The 19,279-nt window shown below is 43.2% G+C and overlaps 1 protein-coding gene across 2 annotated transcripts; it reads left to right on the forward strand.

Annotated features, from left to right (window-relative positions):
* The first annotated feature begins 655 nt into the window (after nucleotides 1-655).
* LOC146662762 (uncharacterized) lies at nucleotides 656-18,851 on the forward strand. 2 transcript variants are annotated; one of them, XM_085419379.1, is made up of 4 exons: nucleotides 656-928; nucleotides 2,184-2,290; nucleotides 15,162-16,430; nucleotides 16,804-18,851. In XM_085419379.1, exons 2-3 carry the CDS (start codon nucleotides 2,273-2,275, stop codon nucleotides 16,410-16,412), a joined length of 1,269 nt encoding a protein of 422 aa, XP_085275505.1. In that variant the 5' UTR covers nucleotides 656-928; nucleotides 2,184-2,272; the 3' UTR covers nucleotides 16,413-16,430; nucleotides 16,804-18,851. The 2 variants fall into 2 exon arrangements, with proteins under 2 accessions (XP_085275505.1, XP_085275504.1); XM_085419378.1 differs by having other exon boundaries at nucleotides 15,162-18,851.
* Nucleotides 18,852-19,279: the final 428 nt, after the last annotated feature.

Below are 19,279 nucleotides of genomic sequence, written 5' to 3' on the forward strand. Positions count from 1 at the left end.
TCTGGTTTGTTTGTTTCTTCCCCTTCTCATCCAGTCTGTCTCTGTGTGCTGTGATTAGTGTCCTTATGTTTGTTTACCTCCTACCTCCTCAGTCATGTCTTTGTATCTGTCTTGTGTCCAAATCTTTTTAAAGTGATGCTACATCAATGTGCTCACAGACATTTACCTTACACTATGTTCGAGTTACAGTGCATCATCTGTGAAATATAACAGAGATTACAACCTTCAGCCTTCAGTGAGCTTATGGTGAGCCTACAACGTTATTCGTTAACAACAAAGCAAACGAAGCATGGCTTGACAAGTCTAGAAGATAGTTCAAATTAAATGATTAATTCTAATCTATGTCTCAAAACCATGCAAACCAATGAGTAGTGGAAGAGGTGTAGCTAATGAAGTGGCCAGTGTGAGGGATCTCCCTCCTCCTCGCTGAGTTTCTTTTGCTGCTCTCCTTCGTGTCTTTATAAACTGGTGGTGTTGCCACAGTATTCCTACACGCATTACTGCTTTTATTTACCGATGTGCAATATCTGCACATGCTGCTCCTCTTTCTCACTGTCTGCAGCCCAAATGTGTTTTCTCAGGGCATCTGAGTCACGTGATCGCACAGTAACGAATCAAAGCAAATCAGGAAGAAGGGGGCGGAGCAAAGAGTGTGTGCAGGAGAGGAGTCGAGCAGAGAGAGCTGCTTTTTCATGAAACGGGAGTGAAGTAGTGACCTTAGAGGAAAGAAACAAACTAAAGTATCGATCATAAACCACTACCAACGTCCTGATCGATATCTGCATCGATCTGCCCACCCTTGTCTCCTGGATCGTAGCTGAGATCAGCGTGAACCACGTGGGTCTCTGCTCCCTGATCTGTTTCCTGTGTTTGGAAAGAGTTGCAGCTTCATCGCGGAGTTTCTCTCGGTTTGTGGGCTCATCTAAAGGTAAGCACCGAGCTAACTTTACTGTGAGTTCAGTTCATGTTGAGTTTAGCTCCTGAATGAGGTCTTCTGCTGCTCTCCTCGGTGTCTGTTCACAGTTTATTGTGAACACGTTGAGAGAAGAGTGAGAGAGTGTTTGGAGAAAAACACCAACTAATCATTAGCTCAGCATGCTGGGAGAAGTTGGAGCAGAAAAGGCTTTTCATTGTCCCTGCAGCTGTTTTTCTGCCTGCACCAAACCTCTACAGCCTCGTTTCTATTTGTATGGACTCAAATGTCGTCATAAATATTTTGTACTTGTAAATCAAATGCGTATTTGTGTATTGAGTTTTGCAACTTTGCAAATAAGCATTAAGACTATATGTATTTAAATCCTAACAGTATCTGTAACCAGATATTAACAGAAAAATTTGTAACACTTGTAAATATTTTTTACACACATAGACAAATTCTCATCTGTAGATGCACAAAAATAAAATGTTCATTGATTAACAAGTACAAAATATTTATGACTGTTGGGTCTGTGTTCCCACAGGCCCCGCTAGTTTAGAGACTTATTCCTCATGAAGAGCGAAATCAAGACAGAACATCTGTCTCCCATCCCCCCGTTGGTTACAAACACAAGGCAGTGAGTGTGTGTGTGTGTGTGTGTGTGTGTGTGTGTGTGTGTGTGTGTGTGTGTGTGTGTGTGTGTGACCTCACCAAAAGGATCATAAAAGCAGGAAGCAACATCAGACAGAATCTTCACAAGGGATTTGCTCATGATAAAACACTACAGCCTCTTCCCAGAACCTCGAGAGGCTGGGGAGGGAGACATAGGAATGTCTTGATCCTATAGTTTGAACCAAGACTTTACAAATTTAAGAAGCACAATGACAACATTCAACAATTTGACTTAACAATGACCACAATTTGAGCCTCGATATTTCAAGTGATAACAGGAAAGTGTGTGTGTGTTCTTGATTTTACTACCTGGTGGGATCCACTTTAAAGTTGTCCATAAAATTTAAATGATTAATTTTACAAAAATGAAAGCAATATATCACTGACATACAAATGAGGACAAAAGCTCAGCTTTCTGTTGTGCTTCTAAATACTGTAGGAACCGCAAGTAAGCCTGCAGTGTGAGAGCAAAGTGCTCTAATGGGATAGTGTGATGCTATGAGATCTCTAAGCTATGATGGGGCCTGATCAGTCAAGACTCCGTCCTCTGTTCTTGTTTCACTGTGATGTTACAAAGATCTGTTTTGTGTCCCAGCCGATCAGCAGGAGGAGAAGAGTCTGACGGAGCACCAGACGAACATTTTCAACCATTCGGACTCAGCTCAGCCGCTACAGTGGACAAAAATGTCATCAAGACAAAAGGTGAAGAACCTATCACTTTTATTGAAACTGTGCACTTCATCAGCTGATGCTTGTTTGTCAAGATTGAAAAGGATTCAAGAAGAAGTTTGTCATTTCGTATGGTATTACCCAGGCTGAAATGAAAGTGTTTCTCACCAGCATCTACAGTGCAATAATCAATACAACTAAAAAGAAAAATGGTTTAACAAACAGTAAAAAGGCAGTAATAAATCACAACAATAAAAAGGGGTAAATAACATAAAATCTTAATTCATAAACAAACTCCAGTCCAAATACTCACACTCATACAGGTAGCATCAGCCCTTTCACAGAAGGGGCTAATTAAATTAAGTAGTGTGTGTATCTGGGGAGTATATTGTATGCTGTGTGTGTGTGTGGATAGGAGGCATCAGAGTATAGCTGTGCTAATAGCTGAATGGATGGTTATTGGGTGCAGTCCTGCTTTTCTGAGTCTCCCAAGGGAGTGCAGACGCTTTTGTGCTTTTTTTGATAACTGCTGTTGTATTAATGAAGAAGGACGGGTCATCAGCAAGGTGCACACCCAGGAACTTAACACTGCTGACCCTCTCCACAGCAGCACCCTCTATGGTGAAGTCTGTGTGGTGATCTCTGCCAGACTTCCTGAAATCGATCACCATCTCTTTTGTTTTGTCCACATTGTTGGTGAGATTACGGGATCTACACCACACTTCAAGCTGCTCCACATCTATTCTATAAGTGGTCGTTGTCAGTGATGAGACCAACCACAGTTGTTGTCTGCAAATTTCAACAATATGATTAGCACTGAGTCTGGCTTACAGTAATGTGTGAGCAGACTGAACAGCAACGGGCTCAGGACACCCCCAGAGGAAAGTCTGTGCTCAACAAGATGGTCTTTGATGTGTGGCTGCCCACCTTGACTGTCTGTTGCCGCTTTTCAAGAAGCTGAAAACCCATTTGCAGGTTGCAGGGTCCACGCCTGATAGCATCAGCTTTTCCAACTGCTGCAGAATGATCGTGTTAAAAGCTGAGCTGAAGTCGATGAAAAGGACTCTGGCAGAGGGGTGTTCTTCCTCTCCAGGTGTGACAGCATAACATGGAGTGTGGTAGAGAGAGGTCACCTTCTGTAGATCGGTTGGTCCTGTATGCAAACTGAAGGGGAACCAGGTCTATTTGGAGACTGTTCACGATGTGCTTCAAGACCAGCCGCTCGAGGCATTTACTCACAATTGGTGTCCCTTGTCATTGGGGGAGGGGGCTTGTAGTACGTAATGTGTTGGAAGCCCTGCCAAAGCATCGTTCCTCACACTGTGTTGAGAAGCGCTCCACAGTCTGATATTGTTGTCAAGGGAGCAGACATTGGCCGGCAACTGTGTCCGTACGTCTGGCTTGTATTGGTTAGCAGCTAGCCTCGCATTAGCTCCTCTATGCTTACCCTGCTTCTGCATCCTATCACACCGCTTTCTGTGTTTCCTCCTGGGTGTTGCTCAGAAAGAAAAGAAAGAAAAAGAAAAGAAAAACAAACAAAACACCTGGATCACCTGTATGGAGAAAAAAAAATTGTGCAGCATGCAAGATAGACAGCGCACAATGTGCATTGAGGCAGCAGGAAAGAAAGGTGTAGTCCGTGTCTGTGAACACCGGTGTGTACACCTGTGTGCATAGCTGTGTGGATCAGCATGCTTGTATTCCAAAGGTTTCTCCATGTAACGATCTGCTAGGAAGTGTGGGGAGCCATAGCGCCGTCCCCCAGGGTATGAAGCAGGTATGGAGGAGGTCCAGGCCCCAGATATCCAGAGGCCCCAGAGTACAAGGACCCAAGGAGGACCACCAAAAGGGGGGGAACCGTGCCACCCTCCTGGGAAGAGCTGAGTAGAGCCCCAAACGAGAGGTCACCCAGCAGCTACGGAGCAGAGGCCAGAGGGGGTTGCAGTGGCGTGCCCGCGGGCTCTGCCGGCAGCCAGCTGCGGCAGAGAGGACCGAGCTTCAGGCCCAGAGGGCAGAGGCCTGAGGGCATCCCATCCCCCGGAAGGAGCCCAGCCGGGCCACAGGCACCAGGCCCCGCCAATCGGCCACCAGGAGTGAGCCGGTACATACATGAGCGCCCAGCCCCAGACGACAAGGACCACCAACACACCAACGTCTGAGGGCATCAGCCACCGGCAGGGAGTGTGGTGAGGGGAGATAGCCCTCCATACTTAGGAGGGCCTGAGATGTACCCAGAGAGGTTGAGTCTAAGACCCAACCTGACATATAGACACAGACGAACAGGCGCACGCAGATACAAACGTGCATTCCCACCCCATGTGCACAACCAAATACTCGGCACTCACCCAACGTGTAGACAGACACAAATAGACACTGCACAGACAGTCGCACTCCCCAAACATACTCTATATCACAGGTCCAGGTACCCCCGCCCCCAGAGGGGCAAGCCGCACCTAAACCCAGGAGATGTAACCCTTCTCTCTGGGGTGGAGGCAAGCGTACCACCTCCTTATCTGCAGTAGTAGGGAGGCCCCGCATCCCAGACCCCAATCTGACGGCCAGCACCTCCTCCCAGCGCCCCAGCCCTGACGTCTAACAGAACCGGGGTGAGTGAAGACCCAACACCTCCCTAAGCCCACTCATATGTAGTGTTGCTGTGTGCTGTTCTAAATTGCATTTAAAACACAGGAGAGCATGGTACTAGCTTCCTCTCAGAGAGCAGCACGGCTCTTCCCGAAAACCCTTAGTGTCTATATGCATTTAAAATTGAGGGTAGGGCAACAGCACCAGAGGTGGGTTGGAATACACAGACCATCCTTTGGATGCTATAAAACGTGCCCACCCCCAAGGCCCTATATGTATGTGTTATGTGAGAGTGTGAGTAATGTGGATGTCTAGGTTGCAGAATAAAATTGAGGCATAGGCGGCCAGAAGGGGACAGAGGGGGAGTGCCTCCCCTGCACCTTGGTGAGATACCTGCACTCCAAGCCCTGCGTGTGTGGGTGGGTGTGGTAGAGCGGGAATAGGGAGGCAGCTTAGGATGGGGAGGGAAGAAAGGGAGGGGCAAGCGGCCCCTCCCTGGGGCCAGCTCCCCCGCTGACCCCAGTAGGCACCCCCACACTCTGGAACCCACCAGGGCAAGGGGGCCCAGGCCCATCCGGACCCGGGCCCGCAGCAGCAGCACCGCCCAGCCCCACAGAGTCCGGGGAAGCCCACTCGACTCCATCCCAGAGAAAACTGCACCCACCCCATCATCCAGTCATCTCCCAAACTACACAAGACAATAGACACCCAGGTTGAGTTCATTCTCCACCTCTCTTATATCGCTCCCCCCACGTGCAGAGTGAGCTCCTATAGAGAGGAGACCACCTGCAAAGATATAACAGCCTCCCCACCAGTTAGAGAGCCCCCTAGTTGGGCCGATGCACCAGAGGTCCCCTGCACTGGGGCTGAGCCCCCCTGCACCCACCCGCCCACAGCTCTGGCGACACAACAGCCAGGACCCAAGCCCCCAAGGCCCAGCAAGCACCCCAGACCGGGGGACGGAGCACCCCCAAGCCTCCACGCCCGTCCCGGACCCAGGCTACCAGACCAGTAACCAACGTCCGCCAGCACAGACCCTCCCCCATCTCTTCAAGACGAATGTGATCTATTAGATGGTTTTTATATTGGTTAGAATTAAGATTATTTTTATTTTTCCAGTTAATGAGGACCATTTTCTTGGCTATGCATAGGGCCGTAAAAACAACGTGGGCTGTGTTTATTTCTGCAGTGACCTCATCCAAGTTGCCCAGCAAGCATACTAATGGGGAGGCTGGAATGTTACATTTCAGACACTTTGATAAGTCTTCACATATCTCACGCCAAAACGTCTGAACTGGTGGACAGAACCAAAGAGCGTGGATGTAATTGTCGGTGTATTTGCTGTGCAGTGTGAGCAGTTGTTGGAAGGCGTATAGCCCATCTTGAACATCCTATGACCAGTATAGCGCACTCTGTGTAATATTTTGTGTTGTATTAATTGGAAACTGGGATTTCTGATCCATTGAAAGGTTTTTAAGCATATCTGAGACCAAAGGTTTGGGTCTAAGCTGATCGATAAATCTGCTTCCCATTTTGCAGTAGGAAGGGATATTGATTCATCTACTTTAGAAAGTGTTTGTAAGTAAAGTTTTGTAATATGTCCGGATTGTTCCAGATAGGTGTACGTTTGCATGGGATTAATGAAGACTCTGTCATTTTTAGAAACTCCCACCATGCTGTCAGAGAAGAGCTGATGCTGACGCTTTTAAAGCATTCATGTCGTTTGATGTTTGAGCTGATAAATGGTAGGTCTGAAATTTCTAGGTTATTACATAGGGCCTGTTCTACATCTATCCAAGGTTCATCTAAGAGGGTGTGTTTAAACCATCTAGAGGTGAACTGAAGCCTGTTGGCTAAAAAATAGTGATTAAAGTTAGGCAGATCTAATCCTCCTTTATCCTTGGTCTTTTGCAGTGTTTTTAAGCTGATACGTGGGGGTTTATCTTTCCAAAGGAATTTAGAAATATACGAGTCTAGAGATCTGAACCAATCTTGTGATGGCTTATTTGGGATCATTGAAAATAAATAGTTTATTTTTGGCAAGACCATCATTGTTATAGCGGCGACCCTTCCCATGAGTGATATGGGTAAAGATTTCCATCTAGCCAGATCAACTTCTACTGTCTTTAACCCTTTAAAGCCGGTCGGAGTGGACACGCTCCATTTTGCGTAACTATTTATAAATCCCGGTAGCTCTGCAACCAAGTAAGCTAGCGCAATAATTTTTTTTGCATATGAAACCGGAGGAATTGTACTTACATCTTATGCCATCAGCTTGTCCTAGGTCACAGTTTCCTTCCACATATAGCTTTGCAAAAACTGCATAAAAAGCGCTTGCAGCACCAAAAACAAAATATTTCAGAAACACGCTTTGCCGATCCGATCAGCTGTTCATAACACTTCCTACGTCCATCAGCGTGAACTATCCCATGTCCGCCATGACCTGCCCGAAACCAGAAGTGACGTCATTTTGCGGAAATGTAGTTTTTTGCCATCAGGGCCTCATGAGCCTATACTGGTGTTTTTAAAAGTTATATTTGACTTTATGACTTTCTGTGTCATTTCTGGGATGCTTAGGACTCATATTGCACTGCTGGAAATAGTTTATTTTGATGCATATGCTGTTTTCTTTGCAAATTTGCATTATAATATTTATTTTCGTTTTTCCTACAGTATATGAAAATTGGTGTATTTCAAAAATAAAACTAAGAAGACACTCAAAATTAATTTCCTGTGGTGGGAAACTAGTTTGTGCAACTTTTTTGCATTTACAGTTTTGAGGGATATGCCTCTTAAATTTCTCTAACTAGAAATATATGTTAAAAAAACGATTTTCAATTTTTTTGTAGTTTATTGTACTTTTTTGCAATTTATGTAATTACTATGCACTTAATGCATACATATTATTAAAATTTGGGCTATAATGGTTGTATTGATGTATAGCAACTTGAAATACTCCCAAAAATGGCACTACAGCATGTAAAACTATAATATATGCTCTGGCGGACTTGGTTCTATGGTAGGTCTTAAAGGGTTAAAAGTGGGATGTGGTTTAATTTAGTTAATTCTGAAAGTTTAGGAGAGACATTAATACCTAAATATTTTATATTTCCAGATTGCAGTGGGGAAGGAGAAGAATTATGGAAGGAGCAATTAATCGGAAGGACTGTTGATTTTGACCAGTTAATTGAATAATCGGAGACACTTGAGAAAGAATTTATCAATGCAATTACCCCAGAGAGATTGGTTTGTGAGTTTTGGAGAAAAAGTAACACATCATCCGCATAAAGGCTGATTTTATGTTCTACATTCTTACATTTTATGCCCTTAATTGTTGTAGCCTTTCTAATTGCTGCTGCTAGTGGCTCAATAAAAATTGCAAACAGTGAAGGGGAGAGTGGGCATCCCTGTCTGGTGCCCCTCAGGAGACAGAAGCTGGAGGATGTTTGTTTGGTCATTTGTTCTGACACAAGCTGTTGGGGAATTATATAATATTTTTAACCAGTTTTATAGCTTGAGGGAAATACAGGGTCTTTGCCTGGTTTTAGTAAGAGACTGATATTTGCAGAGTTCATATTTGGTGGTAGTCTACCATTTTCTTTGATTTCCTGCAACATCCTGTGAAAAACTGGTACCAGAATCGCCCAGAATTCTTTGTAAAAATCTATTGGAAAGCCGTCTGGACCTGGAGCCTTATTATTTGGCATACTTATCAGAGCTTCCTGGAGTTCACCTGGCATCAGTGACGAATCCAGTGCCATTGCTTGGGTGTCTAATAATTTTGGAAGAGTTATGTTGTCGAGAAATTGATCGATTTCATTTTTAGATTGGTTTATTTGTGGTGTATATAAAGTTTCATAGAAATCCCTAAAAAATATGTTTATTTTTTTAAGATCATATATTGTATTCTCAGATAAATCTTTAACAGCACATATAGTTGTTTTTTCTTTATTGATTTTTAACTGGTTAGCAAGAAATTGTCCGGATTTGTTATCGTATTCATAATTTTGCAGGCAAAGTCTTTGTACTAAGATTTTCGTCTTTTTATTAATAATTTCTTTTAATTCTAGTTTTGTTTTGCGTATTTTGTTTAATATTTCTTGATCTTGGTGTGACACATAGGCTTTTTCTAAGAATTTGATGTTTTTTGATGTTTTTTTTTCTAGTTCCTGAATATTTTTGTTTTCTTCTTTCTTATGTGATGAGAAAGAAATTATTTTACCTCTCATCATGGCTTTCCCTGCTTCCCAGAGGACAGATGCTGATGTTCCAGGAATGTCATTAAAGCCTAAATATAGAGTCCATTCTTTTTTAAAGTATTTGATAAACTCTTCGTCTTTGAGCAGTGATGTATTAAATCTCCAGTTTTTACTTGGTGTAGTATTATTCTTCTGTATTAGTGTTAAAGATACAGGAGCATGATCGCTGACAGCTATAGGATGAATCTCAGTGTCTGAAATGTTACTCAGCAATGAGCTTGTGAAGAGAAAATTATTTAGAAGATAAAGAAACTCACAACTCAGATATCTATTTTTTACATGCGCATGGGCAGTCAACGGTCCGATCTGCTTTGCACTGATGTGCACAACAGATGAGACACAGAAAAAGCGCCCAGGGCATCCTGAACGTCCTTTATTTATACTTAAAGCAAGTCTCCACAGCAGTAGGAGTGTCATGTATGGAACTCCTTAAAAGGAGAAAGAGAGGGGGAGCGCCAGTCTGTCCATTTAAAACCGGATGTCACCACATTCCTTTTACACATATGGCTTCAATTTCTCTCTCCCTGTGTTGGCTCCAATTCACAACCTCTTCTTCCTTTAAATGAAGCTACAACTTAAGCATAATCACAAAATTAAAAATCTTTCATCAGAGCTGCTGAACAGAAAATAATCCAGACGAGGTTTTTTTTTTTTTTTTTTTTTTTTTTGTACTCGTTTTTATTCATTTTCAAATTAAACCGTAAGTCTTTTTTGTAGATGGAATCTTATTTAATGCAACCACAAACCCAAACTCAAAGGGGTCTGGTGATGCCAACCTGTATGGATTGTTGTTAAAACAGTATTCAGTCAGAAGGAAAACAAACGTCTTCTTTCAGCCAGTCAGAGCTGTGCTCGCTGTCCAAGCCTTTTTGTTTCAATCACAAAAACTGGACCAATCCTGGGACAAAAATCAAACACTGCAAAAGCCAAAAAAGAAAAGGTTAAAAACTGTATTTGGTGACTAATCATGTTTGATTCACCCCCCAGGTTTGGGAGCGGTTCTGTGGGCCGTAATGTGAATATTTAAGAAATTGGACAATGTTTCTGTTCAGGCATGATGCAAGGTAGTGCTCCTCCAGTCTGCTTTGTAGGCCATTTTGGAAGCAGCAGTCAGGTGAACAGCAGATGTAATTCCATTTTTCGATCTCCAGGCCATCTTTGAAGAAAAGCATGAATGGTATGATGCCGAAAAGCATGAATGATGTGATGCCGACTCCATGGTTAAGTCGGTGGCGCCGCACCGACTTAACCTTTTTAACCTTAAAAAAAGATGGCGCCGGTGCATGTGGCTTGCTGTCTATCACTGCCAGTGTTGTTTGTTTGTTTTGATTTTATTGACTATTGTAATAAATGCCAACTCTCTCTTGGTGTATGATCGCCTAACCCTACTGGATCTCCGACCTTCTGCCAAAGGCTGGGCAAAGTGGAACCAAGCTGGACATAAAACTTTGCCCCCGCTAATATCGGAGATCCCGGCTCACCTGTGCCGTGTTCCAGATCCACCACTCCGGCAAAAGTGCTGATGCCGGGGTCGAAGGGCTGGCTTCCTGGTGAAGCTGAAAGCTTCTTTAAGGTATTCTCTTAAGCCCTTATCCAGAAAACAAGGAGCGGTGCCAAACTTCTGTTTCTCTCGGCGATCGTTGGAACCTGTCTGTACCTGGCTGGTACCTGTCATCTGCCTGGATGGGATGTTCCAGTCCCGCCGGCGTGGTGTGAATCTGCGGAACCTGTGGCCTCTGTGTCGGGCTTCTAGGACGGTTAGCGACGGGGATCCGCCGCTTACCGCCAGAATTGGCCTGGTAAATGCTAGGTCCCTAGCGAACAAAACGTTTATCCTGAAGGATTTCTTCACATCCCGAGGACTGGATTTTCTCTGTGTGTGCAAGACGTGGCTGAGCGCTGGGGAGTGCAGCCTCTTCTCAGATCTTCTACCTGGCGATTGCTGTTATTCTAATTCCCCACGTATGTTGGGCCGAGGAGGAGGAATAGCTACGATCTTTAAAAGTCATTTTAAATGTAAGAAGCTATCAACCCCGTCGTTCACCATCTTTGAACTGTCTGTTTGAGTTGGGCTGCTCTCACACAGTGTTGTGTGCGGTGGTTTATCGGCCTCCAAAATACAATAAGGACTTTGTGTTGACTTTGCTGACTTCTTGGCTGAATTCCTGCCAAAATATGATCGTGTTGGTATTGTTGGGGATTTTAATATTCACGACTGTTGTCCTGATATGCCCATGGCGAAGGGCTTTTTAAACCTTATTGATTCGTTTAATCTGGTGCAATGTGTGACAGGTCCCACACGTGAACGTGGACACACACTTGATCTTGTTTTATATCATGGCTTTTCTGTTTTTAACATAGATTTGTGATGCTGTGTTTTATGACCACAGTCCTGTGATGTTTGAAGTTCCTCTTGCCTGTGCCTCAGTTAAAACTCGCGCTGCTGCTCAGCACTGTCGTGTTTTAACTCCTCCACTGCTGAACGCTTTTCATCAAGTCTCTCCTTGTGCTCGTGACCTCTCAGTCTCTGTTTCCTGCTCTGCTGTCTTTGACAGGTTTGAGCATGTGACTCTTTCCTTTTTAAAGGAGACTGTTGGTCGTTTTAAGTCTGTAGGGTCTCCAAATGATGCTGTCCCTCCTCAACTTTTAAAAGAGGTGTTACCTACAGTTGGTCCTTTGGTTCTTGAGCTGGTAAACCATAGTCTGACTGTCGTCAGGTGTCGTCCCTAAAGATTTTAAACATGCAGTAGTCAAACCCCTGATTAAAAAACCTGCTCTTGATCCTACAGTTCTTGCAAATTACAGGCCTATCTCCAAACTACCTTTTCTTTCCAAAATTCTTGAAAAGGTAGTTTACAGCCAAATAATGGCCTTCCTGGAAAAGCAAAATGTGTTAGAGGTTTTCCAATCTGGTTTTAAAGCCTTTCATAGCACTGAATCAGCCCTTTTAAAAGTTTTTAATGACATATTTTTAGCGACTGATGCTGGGGACTGTGTTGTTCTTGTGCTTTTAGATTTGACAGCTGTGTTTGATACCGTGGATTATGCCATTTTATTCTCTCGTTTGGAGCACTGGGTGGGCATTAGGGGCTGTTAAGATTCAAGAATTGAGAAAGGGTACAAGAGGTGATCGAAAAATAACCACACTGGTCCGGCCGGGTGAAGTCAAACGAAGATTTTAATTCACACGTGGGAAGATCACTGAAAACAGCAATTGATCTTCGACTTACTAAGGCACAAACAATTATTTTATAACATCAGGGTTTGTTTACTGACGCCCCTTCATGCGTCACCGGTACATTTTATACATAGATCAGATCAACATCATCATGACTTTTCACCCAGAAAATCATCTTCTATTTTCATGGCTTGGTACTTTCCGTTCTTGTCTTAAAATGAATTGTTCCTCTTTCTTGTCTAGACCTAACTAATCTCTCCTCTAAATAAATCTTAACTAATGTGTGTGTACGTGTTGACCTCACATGCTCTTTGTGTCACCTCTTCACCTCCTACTGTCTGTGTCTCGTCCTCAAATGCTCTTTCTCAATTCACCTGTTGCACTTCTGACCTTTCACCAGGACAGAGGCTCACTGAGACTATGTGTATGTCTTCTACTAAATAAATGTTTTAACCAAGAACCTCTACTAAAACCTTAATATAAAATGACCTGATATAAGTGTTTTGTAAGCATGTATTGCAATTCCTTCTATGTTCTAGTTTTCCCTCAGCATGTATCACCTAGACACTCTCACTAGATGAAGCTCAAAACCATTAATGAACCTGAACATCAACTCAAATAAGCACAGATATGCAATATGTATAAAATAGTTATAACTGCACCTGAAATACAAAGTTAACATCATCATAAACATCTTAAGGCCATCTTAAAGCTATCTGTTACATTGTTAAAGCAATGATCATACTGCAGATTATATTATGCTGGTCAAATACTTTTCTGTTCATCCCCACAGGGCACAGCACTGGAGTGGTTCAGGTCCTACTTGGCGGGGCGAACTTTTTTGTGTCAGCCTCGGTGACTATGTGTCGTCCTCCGCTCCCCTCTTGTGTGGTGTCCCACAGGGCTCAGTTCTAGGCCCCCTCCTCTTCTCTTTATATCTGCTTCCTCTTGGTTCTGTACTGAGAAAGCACGGCATTCCTTTCCACTTTTATGCTGATGACTGTCAGATCTATGTCCCTCTAAAGAAAAAAGGCAGATACCTTACACAGCCATTACTTCAGTGTCTCGATGACATTAAGACTTGGATGTCTGTTAACTTTTTAAAATTCAATGATAAAAAGACCGAGGTGATGGTTTTTGGCAGCCCCACTGAGACCCCCAATGTGTATGTAAATTCCCTGGCACAGTATGTTAAGCCAACTGTCACAAACCTGGGGGTCAAAGCGGACTGTGAACTGAAGCTTGACAGTCAAATTAAGGCCGTGGTAAAATCTAGCTTCTTTCACCTCAGGCAGCTGGCAAAAATAAAGCCAATTCTTTCACGGCAGCACTTTGAGACAGTGATCCACGCCTTTGTTAGCACTCGGCTGGATTACTGTAATGCACTTTATATTGAGGTGAGCGCATCATATATCAGTCATCTACAGAGGGTGCAAAATGCCGCAGCTCGTCTTTTAACTGGCACTCGAAAGTTTGAGCACATTTCCCCTGTTTTAGCTTCACGTCACTGGCTGCCCATTTCTTTTAGGATTCATTTTAAAATTCTTTTATTTACTTTTAAAGCTCTCCATGGCCTAGCTCCATCTTATCTCTCTGAGCTGCTACAGCCTTATACAGCCACCCGCTCTCTCAGGTCAGCTGATCAGCTGCTCCTGAAGATACCCAGGACTGGGCGTAAACTTAGAGGAGATCGTGCTTTTGCTGTAGCAGCTCCAAACTGTGGAACGAGCTTCCTTTAGAGATTAGACAGGCCACTTCTTTATCTGTTTTTAAGTCACTCTTGAAAACCCACCTCTTTACCCTGACCTTTGACACCACGTGAGATGTTGGTTTTTATTTTTATTTTAGTTGTTTTTAGGTGATTCGATGCTGTTTTATCTTGTTTTTGTTTTAATATAGGGCTGTTTTAATTTTATGTTTTATTTATTTATTTCGCTGCTTTCTGTTATTCTATTGTTTTAACTTATTTTCTGTACGGCACTTTGTTCCTGTGCTGGGTATTTTAAAGTGCTTTATAAATAAAATTGGATTGGATTGGATGGGGCCAGGTAAGCGACCAGAGACAGCTCCATAAGGAGTGGGTTAGCTAAGCCAGTTTTGTCGGTGCTGTCCAACGTCATGTACTGTTCATAGCTGGGTACAGTGATGCAGGTAGACAGAGGTTTGCCACATGATGCACTTAGCTCTCAGACAAAGTTTGGGAACATAGGAAGGCAGTTTTTAGATATTGCGGGGTCCAGTTGGAGGAAAAAGCCTGTGAACTGCGACAGCTTCTGAGCTGGCAGAGGAGAGGGCTAGTCCACCTGCAGCTTCTTAGCTGCACAGTGAATCAGGGGCTGACTGCCGAAGCAGTGGCGGCACATTGGGGCTGTGCACACGTCATCACAGATCATCTGCCTTAAAGGCGTGAATAAAGGTTTCCTCAGCCAGGACACGTGAGGGCATGATATCCCATACCACGTGTGTTGTACCGAGTGTATTGACTGAAATCAGAATCAGAATCAGAATACTTTATTCATCCCGAGGGAAATTAGGGGTTACAGCAGGCAGCACGCTAATGGCGCATGCGCACTCACAAAGGAACCTTCTGATCAACTTTACACAAACATCACATTGGGCAGACATGTCAGAAGGTAGGCTGATAGGAAAAAAAACAACGAAAATACACTACATGAGGTAAGAGGAGGAGAAAAAAAACTCCACTCAGACTGAGCTCCTAGTGGGAGAACAGTTTGATAAAAGAAAAAACACCTCAGCACAAAAGCACAAGGAACTACTTCAGCCTTTGGTTTAAAACTACTGTTAATAGAGGAAATTTGAAGGTTGAGTTTATTCCACGACTGCATTTCACTCACTGCCTCTGTTTGTTTCTCTTTCACTGCAGGACCAACATGGAGCGAGAAGTCAGCGCTCTCAGGAGGCCGACAAACCTCACAGAAGAAAGGAAGAGAAAACATACAGTTGTGATGAGTGTGGAAAGTCTTTTAACCAGTCTGGAAATTTAAAAACACACCAACTCATCCACAGTGGAGTTAAAGCATATAGCTGTGACTTGTGTGGAAAGTCTTTTACCCATGCTGGAAGCTTTAAAAGACACCAAATCATGCACAGTGGAGTTAAACCATACAACTGTGATTTGTGTGGAAAATCATTTACCTTGGCTGAAAGCTTAAAACAACACCAACTCATCCACAGTGGAGTTAAAGCGTACACCTGTGGGTTGTGTGGACAGTCTTTTACCCAGGCTGGACACTTAAAAAGACACGAACTCATCCACAGTGGAGTTAAAGCGTACAGCTGTGAGTTGTGTGGAAAGTCTTTTAACCGTCCTGGAAACTTAAAAACTCACCAACTCATACACAGTGGAGTTAAAGCGTACAGCTGTGACTTGTGTGGAAAGTCTTTTAACCAGTCTGGAAATTTAAAAACACACCAACTCATACACAGTGGAGTTAAAGCGCACAGCTGTGACTTGTGTGGAAAGTCTTTTACCCTGGCTGGAAGTTTAAAAAAACACCAACTCGTCCACAGTGGAGTTAAAGCATACAGCTGTGAGTTGTGTGGAAAGTCTTTTAACCATCCTGGAAACTTAAAAACTCACCAACTCGTCCACAGTGGAGTTAAACCATACAGCTGTGAGTTGTGTGGAAAGTCTTTTAACCAGTCTGGAAGTTTAAAAACACACCAACTCGTCCACAGTGGAGTTAAAGCGTACAGCTGTGACTTGTGTGGAAAGTCTTTTAACCAGTCTGGAAGTTTAAAAACACACCAACTCATCCACAGTGGAGTTAAAGCGTACAGCTGTGACTTGTGTGGAAAGTCTTTTAACCAGTCTGCAAGCTTAAAAACACACCAACTCGTCCACAGTGGAGTTAAAGCGTACAGCTGTCACATTTGTGGAAAAACTTTCCGCTGGCTACTCAGCCGAAACATTCACCTACGCATTCACACCAAAAATGATGTTTACTGCTGTGATCAGTGTGGTAAAGCTTTTGTGACATACAAAAACTTACAGCACCACATGTTTACCCACACTGAGGAGAGACCTTATAAATGTGACCTCTGTGAGAAAACTTTTAAATCTCCACGTTACCTCAAATCACACCAAAAGATTCACAGCAGAAAGAAACTCTAAAAGTGCAGTTACTGTGAGGTATGTATTTTTCTTTTAACAGTTTTACAATTTTATATGAATGAAGTTTAATTTCAAAGCTTAAAAGTTTTAAAAGCTCCTCCCCTTTCTCTCTATCTAACATTCACACTCCAATGGATGCATCGGAGAGCAGGTTGGAGTCAGTATCTTGTGGGATGCAGAGTAGAGCATCCAGGGGTTTAATCACCAGTCTTCCCATTAAGTAGATTACCTACAAATGAAGACTTAATGTTGCCCAGTAAGCTGAGTGTTATAATGTAAACAGTAAGATATAATTGGACACTGGCACAGATACTCCTTATTTCAGGCGCCATTAAAAATAAAAATGTTGAGAGAATTCCCTGACTTCCACTGTCTTTGTGTCTTTGTTTAGAAGCAGAGCGACACAGACTGATCCAGTTCTCAACCCTGTCGTCACTGTGGTAGTGGGAAAGAGTTTCTCTGTGACTTTTGTGAAAAAACTTTCAATCATCAAGAGAACCTAAACAACATCAACTCAGACACACTGGAGACAAAACGAACTACTGCAAAGAATATGGGAGAGGCTTCCCTAAACCAAGTGAATTAAACCAAAATTAACTCTGTCACATGGGGTCAAAAACCATCTCTCATTCACCACTGCGGATCATCTTAAAGTGCATGGAAGAGTCCACACAGGAGAGAAACCATACAAATGCAGAAACTGGGAGAAAAGTGTCTCGCTGTCAGGAAGTTGTAACAAACATGAACGTACATACATGGAGGGGAAACTACAGCTGTGACCAGTGTGACAAATCAAAACATTTCACACCCATTGATTTTGAAAACCTTCAATATGAACTAAAGCCATCAACAGGATGTGAAACGACCACTGATGTGACTTTATATCCAAGAAAAAGATAAAAAGTCAAGCTGATCTGGGTCTGGGCTGTACTTTGGTGTATTACCACCTTAAACAGTTTGATCTTTTTGTGGTTTCATTGACTCAGTTATGTCAGATTTCCTCTCTGTCCTGGTCTGGATGCTCATCTGTAAAGAAGTAAAACTCGGATGGTTCAGTGGTCTCTAGCAGCTGATTAGTGATCCAGCACTTCTGTGTATCATGCAGTTGTGCTTCTTTTCCTCTTGTGTCGACTCAGCTCAGTTACTTGGTTAGAGGGTTCCACATATACAAGAATCCTTCCTGGAATCGTTTTTTGGTATGAGGTGTTCTTGGGAAGACGTCACACCACCACCACTGTGTCAGGCTGTTCCTGTGATCTTCTTTTAATGCCACGTGTAACGGGACTCAAATCTCTCGAAAAACTACAGCTTCCGTCTCATTTACCAACAAACATCATCCAGATGTTTGTTGTTAGATGTGAGATGAGCCTTTCTGTTGTTGAATCTCTCCCCCCATTGAATCTCTTATTGCTGAATCATGACCTCTGACCTTATCTAAGCTAAGTAAGGCCTGCAGGTCTTTAGATGATGATCTGGGTTCTTCAGTGACCTCCTGGATTAGTCATCGATGCACTCTTGCAGTATTTCTAGTCAGCCACTTGCTCCTGGGAGGCTTGAGTACTCTTCCATTTTTCCTGTAGTGTGGATAATGGCTCGTAGTTCGCTTGAGTCCCAAAGCCTTAGAAATGACTCTGTAACCTTTTCATACTGATGTCAGTGACTTTGTTTCTCTGTGTGAGGTCTTTCAGCCGGCTTCCATACATGGTCAGGTTGTTTTTCATACCTTTTTACCCTTAACAAATGAAACCATTTACAGACTATTTTCCACTGACCCAGGTACCTTTGTCATATTTCTTTCCTTTTTGATCATCTGAAACATTCAAATGTTGAGTCCTTCAGGTGTAACCTTGACTGTTTTCCCAGTTGCAGCTTAAGCTAGGCTTAATCCTTCCTCTTTATACTACTGCTTAGCCACAACCAGCTGTGACAATGTTTATGGCTGGTTTGGTTAAAGTGCCAGTTTAGTAAATAGGAGAGGGCTCTCAATCCCACCAGTGCATAAAAACGTGAGTTCTCTGTCATTGCTCACTTTCTGTAAGAATGTCATGGCCCTGGGTCTTTTGACCCAGCGTTTTGTGTTTTCTATTATTGTGATGTATTTTGGTTCTGGTTTTCTCTTTCTTTGGGTTTTGGTTCTGTTCTTCCCCAGTTTAGTATTTAGGCTTTTCTGCCTGTGTATTCCTGTGTCAAGTCCGGATTTCTTAGTCTGTGTCTTTGCATGTGTGAGTTCCTGTTTTATTTTGTAGGTCTGTGTCTCTCGTCAGTGTTTCTAGTTTCACTTCCCTTGTCCCGTTATGTCCAATTACTCCCAGCCGTGCCTCCGTCTGTTTCAGGTCTGTTTTTGTTTAGCTTTTCCCAGTTTAGGTTACTCGCTGCTCTGTTTTTTGTCACCCTCGCCTTTGTTTGTTATCTCACTGTCAATAAAGCTTCCTCACCTCAGTTGTGCTGCATCCTGGGTCCTTTAATAACTTACACCTGGCTCGCGTCGCGAACCCTGACAAAGAAAGCATGTTATCCTCAGGCAGAGCTGCAGACGATCAAGAATCCATAACTACTGGATGGTGGACGTTTCTCTAAGCAGACAGTCAGTTCTTGGGATGCCAGCTGGATGTAGTTTCACAACCTTTAACTTAATGTCTGTGTGTTTTTAACATCTTATGCTCTGGTTTAACTTTTAAACAACCTGATTAATGAAAGCACATCTTTTGACCACCCTGTTTGTCATCAGCGGTGGCTTTAGGATCATCCTCACCTGCTCATGGTTGCAGTTGTTTATCGGTTGAATTGGCATTTACTTTATAGTGTGATAAGATGTTAATAAGCGTATAAAGCTGTAAAGCCTCTTGAGTTACTTAAATCGCCTTTCT

The sequence above is a fragment of the Rhamphochromis longiceps genome, linkage group LG9 (assembly GCF_057381845.1).
Source record: "Rhamphochromis longiceps isolate RC_006_pf linkage group LG9, R_longiceps_female_GT1.1, whole genome shotgun sequence".
Taxonomy (NCBI): domain Eukaryota; kingdom Metazoa; phylum Chordata; class Actinopteri; order Cichliformes; family Cichlidae; genus Rhamphochromis; species Rhamphochromis longiceps.